The sequence below is a fragment of the Oryx dammah genome, unplaced genomic scaffold (genome assembly GCF_014754425.2).
Source record: "Oryx dammah isolate SB20612 unplaced genomic scaffold, SCBI_Odam_1.1 HiC_scaffold_29, whole genome shotgun sequence".
In the NCBI taxonomy this organism is placed as follows: domain Eukaryota; kingdom Metazoa; phylum Chordata; class Mammalia; order Artiodactyla; family Bovidae; genus Oryx; species Oryx dammah.
Window position 1 is genome coordinate 82,447,890 of NW_024070213.1, and position 12,696 is coordinate 82,460,585.

The 12,696-nt window shown below is 39.0% G+C and overlaps 1 protein-coding gene and 1 non-coding gene across 2 annotated transcripts in view; one reads left to right on the forward strand and one right to left on the reverse strand.

Annotated features, from left to right (window-relative positions):
• LOC120857920 (anoctamin-6-like) overlaps positions 1 to 12,696 on the forward strand; it is a 177,128-nt gene that overhangs the window by 90,893 nt on the left and 73,539 nt on the right. The window contains exons 4-6 of the mRNA XM_040233814.1: positions 9,743 to 9,808; positions 10,593 to 10,880; positions 11,098 to 11,211. Of these exons, the coding sequence (XP_040089748.1) occupies positions 9,743 to 9,808; positions 10,593 to 10,880; positions 11,098 to 11,211 (468 nt within the window). The remainder of the gene's footprint in view (positions 1 to 9,742; positions 9,809 to 10,592; positions 10,881 to 11,097; positions 11,212 to 12,696) is intronic.
• TRNAH-AUG lies at positions 5,103 to 5,178 on the reverse strand. Its single transcript has one exon. It is a non-coding gene; the product is annotated as a tRNA-His (tRNA).

Here is a 12,696-nt window from a genome sequence, read left to right on the forward strand (position 1 = left end):
TGGGTGGTTTCACCTCCTCAGATAGCTTTTGGCAGGTGTTCTGTCTTTTGTTTTTGGATGTGAAATCAGGTTTGGCTTTAACTCCTTAATATTTTAAACTAAAGCAGGAAGTTCTTTATATTTTCATCTCCTTCCTTTACACTCTACTTGCTTAAACTAAGATTGTAGGTTAAAAGGAATAAATTAAATTAGAATCAGCAGTTTCAAATTACAACTACAAGATGTGTTGCTGGTATAAGCGTATTTGGTTTTATTTTTGCATACTCAGCACAAGAGAAGTGAATCCAAATCTTGCTTCGTATTTCCAAAATGGGACGTGTCCTTGGGCCCAATCCTTAAAAACAGACAAATGCAGAGGACAGTGAAATTCTGAAAAGTAAAATCTGTTTATTCCACTTCATCTCAGAAAGAGGTGGAGAGGAGAAGAATCCTTTTCCAGATTAGTCCTTCTGAGTTAGTTTTGAATGAAGAAGCTTTCATTTGCCCTGGACCAACAGGTACTTGTGTCTCACTTACTGTAAAAGGGTAAACAGCTGGGCAATGTCAACTATACCAAATTATCAAAACAGAACAGGCATGAAGAAAATAAATAATCATAAAAGAAAAGCTTGCTTATGTGCACAGGAAAGATATGCTCTAAGAAAATACTATTTCCTAAAAAACTTACGGTTGGTGGGAGGGAAGGGATAGTTAGGGACTTTGGGAAGGTCACATACACACTGCTGTATTTAAAATGGACAACCAACAAGGACCTATTGTATAGCACATGGAACTCTGTTCATTGTTACGTGCCAGCCTGGATGGGATGGGGTTTGGGAGATAATGGATACATGTACATGTATGGCTGAGTTCCTTCACTGTTCACCCGAAACTACAACATTGTTAATGGGCTAAACCTCAGTACACAATAAAAAGTTTAAAGTTTGGGGAAAAAAAGAAAACAGTAAATCTTAAACTTGCCTGATGATAAGAATAGTCTGCTTTGCATGTTAAAACTAGATTATCCAGGCCCATCCTGTATGTACTGAGCCAAAATGTAGAGAAGAGGGGCCCTAGAATCTGCATTTTAACTAGGGCACTTCAGGTTGTTCATATAAGCAGGTAGAAAACACTGCCCTGAAGTGTTTACAGTAGTTATCCTAGCAGTGGATTGATAACAGGTGATTTTTTTTCCTTCTTGAAAAATTTATGTTACCATTTATTTATTTTCATAATTACAGCAAAAATGCTAATTTAAAAAGAAAAGTTGGAAATAAGCGTCAGCTACATATTCACTTCCTCTCTATGCTTATCATTTAGGATGCTGGTCTGTTTTCTATCTCCTCATGAACATGTCACCTACTAAATCAGTCCTCTAACATTCAGTATTTTATCAACAACACGTGAATTTAAGTCCCAATTAAATAATTTATTCCTGCTTACCAGACCTTACCAAGTAAGAAGCACTTTGAGTAATTAGAAAGAAATATTTTTGCACAAATTAAGTACCTTTGGTTTACTTCTTACCCAACTTCATAGGCATAACAAAGATTGGCAAGTTGAAAAGTACAGTGAGAGCAGTGTCAGTATTTTGCCTAACAAAGCTGGAAGAATATTTGAAATAAATCTATTTCATTAATCTCAACTGATTTATGCTGATATATTATCATCAGAGTGTATTTGGCAATCTTCTTAGACATTGCAACCCCTGCTTTTTATGGATAAAAGCAGAGCAACATAAAGGAAATGGTAGAAATTGGTGTTTAAAATCAGTTTTATTACTGTATAATTCACAAGCAAGTCCTTCCCAACAATGACTTTATTAAGCCAAATGAGATGTGCAATCTCAGGTGCTTAGGGGACAGAAAGCTGCCTTAATTACGCCAGTCTGTCCTTTGTGATTTTGATTGCTTTACTCTTTATTTCTCTGACAGCTTTATTAACCTCCCATAAGAGGTATGAATAAAATTTCAGTTTCTGGGGTGGGATAAGTGTTCTTGTCCTTCTCTACTTTGAACCCCAAGTACCATTCCTCACTGACAGTAGCAGAATCATCTGCCTCTTTTTGTGATGTCCATAGATCCTCAATGATTATAGTCTCTTTGGCTTTGATAGAAGTAGGTTGAAAAGAAAGAGAGAGATCCAGGTTACAGTGCCAGTGAATTTACTCTCCTAGAGATAGAGGAACTTACAACATAATCTAGTATATGACTGGGCTTTTTTCAGAGCCAGTGAGTCTGGTTGAGTCATTTTGTGCTGCCGAATATACATCATAGACTATAAACATAGGTTTAGGTTCTTACCTGTAACGTTTCCAATAAGGTACATAGATAATTTTTAGTTAAAAATTGTGTGGCCTCAGATACTCATTTATTCAGCAAATATTTATTGAGTAATGAGTATGTCATTCAATATGCAATATTAATTTTCTTTCATTTTTAACATGGAAGACAGCTCTACCCTATTTTTTTTTTAAATGTCAGGAACATGGTTACTTATCCAAGTGTAAATTCTACATAGCAGTAAAGCTGATGATCTCATATTAAATAGATTTAAGCAATCTTTTCTTAAGTAAGCAGTCTTTTCCTGATATATTCCTGTTTGACAAATAAAGCACATATGCTAATTTACTTTAGCTACCTGACAAACCAAGAAAACTGGTTTGATCAATTTTTAACATATTCCACTAGTTCTTTGTGAACTGCCATGCCAAAGGGAAATAACAAGAACTGTCTTATTAAAGTAACACCAAGGTGATATATTAACATGTTTAAACAAATAAAAATGCCCTTTCCTTGGTTCAAGTATTTAAGTATTTATAGTTAGTAATAAAACAGAGGGCATTATAAACCAACTCCAAGATCTGCCAATTATCAAGAGATATCAGGTAAATATCTTAGAAGGTCTTTGTAAAGAACTAAATAAGAACTAAAATTGGATATGCTATAGTATAACTTTTTCTCAATGGTAGTACAGCAATATCTATTGAAGAAGTTAAAGTTGCATGCACTTTTCAACAATTCTGCATCCAGGACTTTATTCTGAGAAGGATACACAAAACTTACTCTACAAGAATTTTCATAGTTGTGAAAAATTAGAAACAACTAAAACGTTCATAGGAGATTAGCCCTGGGATTTGTTTGGAGGGAATGATGCTAAAGCTGAAACTCCAGCACTTTGGCCACCTCATGCGAAGAGTTGACTCATTGGAAGAGACTCTGATGCTGGGAGGGATTGGGGGCAGGAGGAGAAGGGGATGACAGAGGATGAGATGGCTGAATGGCATCACTGACTCGATGGACATGAGTTTGAGTGAACTCCAGGAGTTGGTGATGGACAGGGAGGCCTGCCGTGCTGCAGTTCATGGGGTCTCAAAGAGTCGGACACGACTGAGTGACTGAACTGAACTGAATAATCTCTGGGTCTGTCCTTGTTGTTGCAAATGGAAATATGTCTTTCTTTTTACACCTGAGTAGCATTCCACTGTGAGCGTGTGTGTGTGTGCACCTGAGCTCACAAGTGTGTGTGTATCCCATCTTCTTAAGACAATCATTGGATTGTGTCCACATCTTGGCTCTTGTATATAGTACTGCTATGAACATTGGGATGCATGTATCTTTTCAAATTAGAGTTTTTGTTTTTTCCAGTATATACCCAGGAGTGGAATTGCTGGATAACATGGCAATTGTATTTTAGTTTTTTGAGGAAACTCCATACTGGCTTCACTAGTGGCTGCACCAGTTTACATTCCAATCAGCGGTGTACAGGAATTTCCTTTTCTCCACATTCTTGACAGCATTTGTTATTTGTTGACTTTTTAATATTAGCCACTCGTACAGCTGTGAGGCTGTATCATTGTGTTTTTTAAAATATTTTTATTTGTTTGTTTGGCTGTGCCAGCTCTTAGTTATGGCACGTGGGATCTTCACTCTGTTGTGGCATGCAGCCTCTTAGCTGTGGCACGTGGGATCTAGTTCCCCGACCAGGGATTGAACCTGAGCCCCCTCCATTGGGAATGTGGAGCCTTAGCCATTGAACCACCAGGGAGACCTTCTCATTATGGTTTTGATTTGCATTTGTCTAATAATTAATGGTGTTGAGCATCTTTTCATGTGCCTGTTAGTCATCTGTATGTCTTTTCTGCAAAAATGTCTGCCCATTTTTAAACCAGCATTTAAAAAAAATATTTTGAGTTATGTGAACTGTTTACATATTTTAGTTATTAGCCCCTTTTTGGCCTCATCATTTGCAAATCTCTTTTCCCATTTTCTTTTCGTTGTCTTTTCCTTTCATTAATGATGTCCTTTGCTGTTCAGAAATGTTTAAGTTTGATTAGGTCCTATTTGTTTATTTTTGCTTTTATTTCTTTTTCCTTGGGAGACTTAGCTAAGAAAATATTGCTATAATTTATGTCTGAGAATGTTTTGCTTGTATTTTCTTCTAGGAGTTTTATGATGTCATATCTTATATTTAGGTCTTTAAATTAGTCTTTAAACCATTTTAAGTTTTTATTTTTGTATATGGTATGAAGGAATGTTCTAATTTCATTGTTTTGCATGTAGCTGTCCAGCTTCTCCAGCACCACTTATTGAAGACACTCTCTTCTCCATTGTACATTTCTGCCTCCTTTATCATAGGTTAATTGACCATAAACGAGTGGGCTTATTTCTGGGCTGTCTGTTCTGTTCCATTGATATGTGTGTCTGTTCTGAGCAAATACCTTGTGTGTTTTTTTGTTTTTTGATTCGTGTAGTTTTGTAGTATAGTTTGAAGTCTAGAAGGGTTATACCTCCAGTCTTGTTCTTTTCTTCCAGGATTGCTTTGGTGACTCTGGGTCATTTGTGCTTCCATATAAATTTCAGAATTACTTGTTCTGTGAAAAATGTCATGGGTATTTTGATAGAGAGTGCATTCAATCTGTAGGTTACTTTAAGTAGTATGACCATTTTAACAATATTAATTCTTTCTTCAGAGAATGAAAAGGATATATGAAAGTGAAGTCACTAAGTCGTGTTTGACTTTTTGCGACCCCATGGACTGTAGCCTACCAGGCTCCTCCGTCCGTTCATGAGATTTTCCAGGCAAAAGTACTGGAGTGGGTTGCCATTTCCTTCTCCAGGGGGATCCTCCTGACACAGGGATTGAACCTGGGTCTCCCGCATCATAGGCAGACGCTCTTACCGACTGAGCCACCAGGGAAGTCCAAAAGGATATATACATCCATTATACATCAAAAAAGGTCCTGAGGACCAGGACAACATAGTGTATAAAGAGTCAAGAGGAGAGTGAGCTAAATGACTCAGGTTTAAGATCCAGTTCCTGGAGTTCTGGTAAAATGATGTCATTGGTATCCCATTGGAGGGATTAAGATGTCACTGGGTGCACATTGTGGAAGCTAAATGATTAGGGTTGCTTATTTTTGTTATGATGTTTGACATTAAATAAAAGAGGTGAGCCTCTGAGGCTTACAAGGTAGAGAGGACTTTTTTATTTTTTTTAAGGAATAAAGGAGGCTGAGCATATTTGAAGACAGAGAAAGATGATAACGATGGTTAACATGTCTTATTATGGGCTTATGATGTGTCAGGCCTTATGCTGAGGACTTTATACTTAACGAAGCTATTTCTTATACCACCTTTGAGATGAAGCCACAGATACTTGCAGAGTTTATTTGCCCAATGTCACAGAGCTAGCAAATGGCAGGACCAGGATTTAAATTTTGACGTGGAATCTAACCATGTCTAGTTTGCACCATGCCGCTTGTCACAGTCATGGCTGATCCAGCGGATACAGCCAAGGCAGGGGTAGTTTGTGTTTGGTATGTGTGATGATGCAACTGCCCTCTCGTGGGGCTAGTTCTTTGCAGGTTCTCTGAACTGGCCCCCTTTTGTCATCTGGTAATTTAGACTCCCAGGGGATCAAGAGATGTCTTCCTGCTCTGGGTACCCTGGAGCTATTTTGTGCTAGCACGTTCCAGAATTAAACTATATCTCTCTTTCTCCATCATGTCCTGTTATGCCCATAAGTAAAGTTCTTGGAGCACTGTGGGGGAAGGGGAGCTCAGGAAAGAGGCGCCTCGTTGCTACACTACATTCCTCAGTCAATTCCCACAAAACCGGTAGCCATCCACGCACCATCCACTCATTCCTTCTTTCATCAGACATCTATTGCTTATTTCTTCCACATTCGGCCCATTCTAGGTGCTAAGGATATCAAGATTAAAGGACAGACATCCCTAGGGACAGGAATGATAACCAAAGAGCAGCTAGGCCTGAGGCAGGATTTCATATTCTTTAAGAAAGGAAACATTTAAGGTATTTGTTTGCTGAATAAGAGCAATGAAGATAAAGGACTGAAAAGAAGAGAAGGTATTGCCAAAGCAAACTCAGGAAAAACAGGAAAAAGACGTGATCTCCTGATACCCAGGAGAAAGATAGTGTCCTCCTAAGAGAGGCGGCATGCACAGGACCTTTTGTGAGTGGCTGCATTTGTCTGAGGAAGGAGACCACAGCACTTGAAGAGTCCGGGAGTGAAGTGTCGAATGCAAGGAGCACCTTCAAAGTTTGGAGCCACTCCCCAGTGGAGGAGGGGGCCAGAAAGGAGACAGTTGTGCATCACGGTATGCTTTTGATGGGAACTGTGGAATTTTATGAGACCAGTTAACACAGATATGTGGTTTCTTATTACCATCTCTTCATTGTTCACACACCCATTAAGCCATGGGAGAAGCTGCACTTTTAACTCATTCTCCTAGCCTTCTAGAAGCTGTGTTGCTGGAGAAGACTCTTGAGAACCCCTTGGACTGCAAGGAGATCAAACCAGTCAATCCTAAAGGAAATCAGTCCTGAATATTCATTGGAAGGACTGATGCTGTACTTTAGCCACCTGATGGGAAGAGCTGACTCACTGGAAAAGCTGGGAAAGATTGAGGGCAGGAGGAGAAGGGATGACAGAGGATGAGGTGGTTGGATGGCATCATTGACTCAATGGACATGAGTCAGAGCAAACTCTGGGAGATTGTGAAGAACAGGGAAGCCTGGAGTGCTGCAGTCCATGGGGTTGCAAAGAGTCGGACACAGCTGAGCGACTGAACAACAACCTAGTCATCTAACTAGAAGGACATTTGTCCATGTGAGCTAAAAGCCTTGAGTCTGAGCTTTCACGTCCTAACTGAAATTATTGCTGCCTGACTCCTTGAGGAGACAGAAGACAGTTGAATTCTACTTGTGACCTCTAGTGGACAAGCTGGGTCGCCATTTGTACAACCTCAGGTTGAGGGGTCTCCCCAGAAGGTCACTGCCTGTCTGCACAGAACACCCCTCCCTATACTGCACAGTGATTTTGGTTTTAAGCTAACAGGTTTTCCCTAGTTCATCGTTATTACTCTATGAGAATTCTTGCTGGCAAGTAACAGAAATTAGCTCTAATTTAAGCAGACAAAGAAACAAAGAGTCAATTAGTAAAGAATTTTAGGGGGCTCACAGATTCATTGGAAGACTGGGACAAACAAAATCTGGAGACGAGGCCGCCAGAGGCAGTGCTCCAAATTCCATTTCACAGCAAGGTTGCTCCCCAGGGTCCAGAACTGCTTCTGGTCACTTCTGACCAGCAGTGCTCCCGGAAAGCTCCTGCTGAGACCTCTGCCACTGCTGTCACTGGCTCCCACTCTCCCAGCCGCCCCAGGAGGAGTTCTGCTTGGCCTGACTTCTTTGCATCTTCAGCTTCTGATTAGAGTCTTAAGTGGTCTGCTTAATAGCTACTCACTTGCCAGCAGCTGAACTCATGGGAGACAAGGAATAGGTGTGTCTGTTTTTATTTGCTGTAGGGGACGTGGGCTCTGGCGGGAGTGGAAATGCTGAGTGGCCATATAGAATGACGAGTGTCCCATTACAGTGCTTTAGACCCATGAATGAGTGTTCCAGTCCTTTTGTATTGGACAGAGTCCTAGATCCCTGAATGCTGACTTTGTAGATCCTCTGCAGCAGACCTTTTCAAATTCCTCTTTGAATCTTCGTCACTTTGAAGAGTGCTCTCAGGAAATGTTTGTAGAACAAATTAATGTTTGTTGAGTATATTCTTTCAACAGACATGTATTGGGCATGCACTCCTGCTTAGCACTCTTGTCAGGTGTGGCTGGAAAGATCAGAAATGCTTTTATACAATAGTAAAGAAAGACTCCATCTGGAACAATGCTTGGGCTGCCATGCAGGAATTGAAGTATGAGGGTTTGAGTCTAAGGTAAAGAAATACTGCTTGGGTACCAAGCAGAGTGGGTCTGAACCACCTTCCCAATTGAAGTGGGCAGATGGTGAATGAGGAGTAGAGAAGACTGAAAATCCTAGCAAAGTGCATTGCAAAGAGAGGGGGTGGGAGGGGCCAGCCGCCTGCTGGGAACAATGGGAAAGCTGTACCTTCACACCCCCATCTCACCCCCTAGCTCTCATCTCACTGGACTTTCCTAGGTAAGTTTGGCGTAAGTTTGGCTTATTTGTTTATAGCACTTGCTGTTTTTCTCTGAGTGACTATTTTGTGCTCAGGTTGTAACAAACGTGTTATATTTGGAAAGCTCTTAGAACAGTGTCTGGCACAGTAAGTATTAATACTGTATAACTTTATTAAATATATGAAAATAAAGCAATATTCTGTTTCTCATACTTCCACAAAATATATTAGGGATTCCACTGGCACTCACATTAAGTCAAATGCCAGGTGTATTTGTTCACCTCGGACCTTTTTACATGCAGCATCCACTTTACATTTATTAGGTGCTTTCTATGTTCCAGGCACTGTGTGGCACAGCAGCTGAGCTCCCTCTCTGCCCGTCCACAGTGGGCAAAGCATGACCCGTGCTCCATGGGCACAATGGCCTGACTGCCCAACGCACTAGATACAGAACATTGGCCCAGTAATTCCTCTCTATCCTGTTAACTGCTGAAGCTAAAAACTGATTTTAATGCAGCATTTTTAGTTGTCTTCAGTGGGAGAATTGGTCCAATTCACCTCCTGTGATTACTAAAGATGGAAATTCTAGTTTATATTTTATGTGGTTTTGTTTTTGGTTTTCAGAAATATATTCTTCCTTTACTTCCTCTGTTTTTAACATCTTAGTTGAGATATGTTTCACCACGTGGTTCATATAAATGGCTCTGTAACATGGTCAGATATATTATCAGCTCATTTTGTAGATTTAGGTGTTTGTTTTATAGCTTCACCAACATTTCAATCTTACAAAGAGAAAACTTTCTTACATTTTACCAAAATTGTGTGTTGTTTTATTAAAATTGGTCAAGGCATGCAAAGATGAAATATATACATCCCAAACCAAATTATTTCAATATCTGATAGAAACAAAATTATAAGAATCTAGAATGTCAGATCTGGACTGCAACTCTGGTATATTCCATGGGTGAGCGGAACTCCAAAAACTCCACTTACGTACACAATCTCTCATAAGCCAAAAAAAGTCTTTGAAATTGTGCCAAAGCTGGAGACTTTTATGTACCTCAAGTGGCCAGAAACCTACCAGACAACCAAGGGTCCTCCAGAGTCCCAAGAGAATCCAGTTGTTCTCCACAGCATTGCCTCTGAGGAATCTCAACCCACACCTCTCCGTTGCTTCTGTGCTGTTTTGAGCAAATGCATCTCTTCATTCTGTTCAAATTGGTTTGATTATTTTTTTTTAATTAAAAAAACACATAGCTTCCCCCCACCCCCCGCCCTTGGTAAAACTGGAGGCCTAACACATTTCAATTTCTTTTGGCAGAGAAAAAGACAAGCATACGAGTCTAACCTCATCTGTGATGGTCTGCAGCTAGAAGCAACCAGATCTGTGAGTGTCAGACCCTTTCCATTTGTCAGCTGACTGTTGTCCTGGAAACTAGCCTGTCGCTCGGAGTGCTGGAAAGGCATTTGAAACGTGTAACCGCAGCCACACCTCAACTGCAGGCTGGGACAGGAGTCAGTCAGAATCTGCATTATAGAATATATGTTTGTTACTGATAAAAACCGTGGATCTTTCTTAATAGCCAAAGAATCTAATATAAAGCTATGTATGAATGTATTTATTCAAGAACCTTTTTGAAGATTTTTATATAATACAAATGATAGTTTACCCCCCCAAAATTAGAAAATGTAAGAATTGTGGAACTGAAAATCATCTGTACTTTATCCATAAATAATCTTGTCCTTCTAAATATTTTCTTTTGCTCAAATATATACATTTTTCCCTTAAAAGGAAATTATCATTTCACAGTTTTAAAGTTTGCTTTTCTCTCTTTATCGTATAGTGAATGCATTTCTATATTAATAAATATAGTTCTTTTAAATCCTTTTTAATGATCACATAATGACATTGAACAGATATATAATAAATTAAACAGCCTTCTTCTCGGTTTAAGAAACTTTAAAACTTGTCATTACAATAACGCTACAATATAGTGTTTTTATGTTTAGTTACTAATTTGGACTAATAATTAACACATTTGCTTTTCTTCATCTAAAATATTGGTGATTTTATGAAAGAACTAAAACATAAGAATAATCTGTTTTAAATTTGTGAAAATATCAATAGTTGATTTGCTTTCCTGGTTCGTATGCTTATTCTTTCAATATAGCTTGTGGATGACAAGCTCGTGTTTGTAAAAGTGCATGCCCCGTGGGAGGTGCTATGCACCTACGCAGAGATAATGCACATCAAATTGCCTCTGAAACCCAATGATCTGAAAACCCGGTCCTCAGCCTTTGATAATTTCAATTGGTTTACCAAACTCCTCCAAGTGGATGAAAGTATCATCAAGCCAGAGCAAGAGTTTTTCACTGCCCCATTTGAGAAGAACCGCATGAATGACTTTTACATTCAAGATAGAGACACATTCTTCAATCCAGCCACCAGAAGCCGCATTGTAAGTCTAAACCCAATTTAGCTGTTGTCTTGGGGTGATTTAGAATTTACTGTTGAATAATTAGTGGTCTAATTTGGTTGGTTTGGTTTGGGTTTTAAAAGCTGCCCAAAAAAAAGAAAGAAAAGCAATATACCTACAGATTCCTGTTAGGATAGTAAGCAATGATTGGCTAGTTACACTGTATAAACTACACACTCTATTTTGGAATCTTTTTTAGGTTTACTTCATTCTTTCTCGGATAATGTACCAAGTAAGGGACAATGTTAAAAAGTTTGGAATTAACAAACTCGTAAGCTCTGGAATCTACAAAGCAGCTTTCCCTCTCCATGATGTAAGTCAAATGGCAAAAATGAAATAAAATATCTAAAATGTATTCTAAGTTAGGGAAAGGCTAATCTTGAACTTGTTTCTTCCTTGGTAAAATCAAGAGGACATATTGCAAGATTGTAAATACGTGTAAGGCAGGAATCATGTTGTATTTTTACTGCTGAATCCCAGGCAGAGGGAAAACCCCTTAGTTAAAATGAGTGAATGAATGAATAGACGGCGTTTCCCAGAGTTAATGCGTGGGCTCAGACTCAAACACCTTTCTAGCTGGAGGATCTTGTGAAAGTCACTTAACCTCTCTATTCATCAATTTCCTCATCAGTAAAATGGGGATAATAATAGTACCTATCTCATAGAGTTGTTATGAGGATCAGTTCATCCACGTGGATGTTAGAACAGTTCTTGGCATATAATAAGTACTATATTATCTGTCAGCTGTTTTCATAATTACTGACAGATATTATTATCAACCAGAAAAGTATTGGTTCTTTGTAAGAAAAATATGTTAGATCATTTCACTTATCATTTTCTGTAATTCAGGCAGGCATTTTCTCCTCTGAAATAACCATTTTCAAACTGTGTCCTGGAATATCACAGGGCTTCTAAAAAGGCATCTGTCAGGGTTCTTGTCAGGATGGCAATACAGCAGAGTGTTGACATTTCTTAAGGACGGCATACTGAGATGACAGCAACTCCTCAAATTCAAGAGCACTCCTCTAGCTGATAAGATCACTCATGAAATGAAAATTTTAAAATGTGCTGTAGAAGCTTAATGATTCTATAAATGCAAGGATGTTTTACCTAAGGTTTTAAAGTTCTGTCATTAAAATAAATAAAATCCTGTCTTATATTGCTGTGTTACTTTGTTATATTCACTATCAGTTTATCTGGATCTCTAAGGCCAAAGAGTACATCATGAGTAATGCTGGACTGGATGAAGCACAGGCTAGAATCAATATTGCCAGGAGAAATATCAATGACCTTAGATATGCAGATGACACCACCCTTATGGCAGAAAGTGAAGAAGAACTAAAGAACCTCTTGATGAAAGTGAAAGAGAAAAGTGAAAAAGTTGGCTTAAAGCTCAGCATTCAGAAAACGAAGATCATGGCATCTGGTCCCATCACTTCATGGCAAATAGATAGGGAAACAGTGGAAACAGTGACAGACTTTATTTTGGGGGCTCCAAAATCACTGCAGATGGTGACTGCAGCCATGAAATTAAAAGACGCTTACTCCTTGGAAGAAAAGTTATGACCAACCTAGACAGCATATTCAAAAGCAGAGACATTACTTTGCCAACAAAGGTCCATCTAGTCAAAGCTATGGTTTTTCCAGCAGTCATGTATGAATGTGAGAGTTGAACTGTAAAGAAAGCTGAGCACTGAAGAATTGATTCTTTTGAACTGTGGTGTTGGAGAAAACTCTTGAGGGTCCCTTCGACAGCAAGGAGATCCAACCAGTCCATCCTAAAGGAAATCAGTCCTGA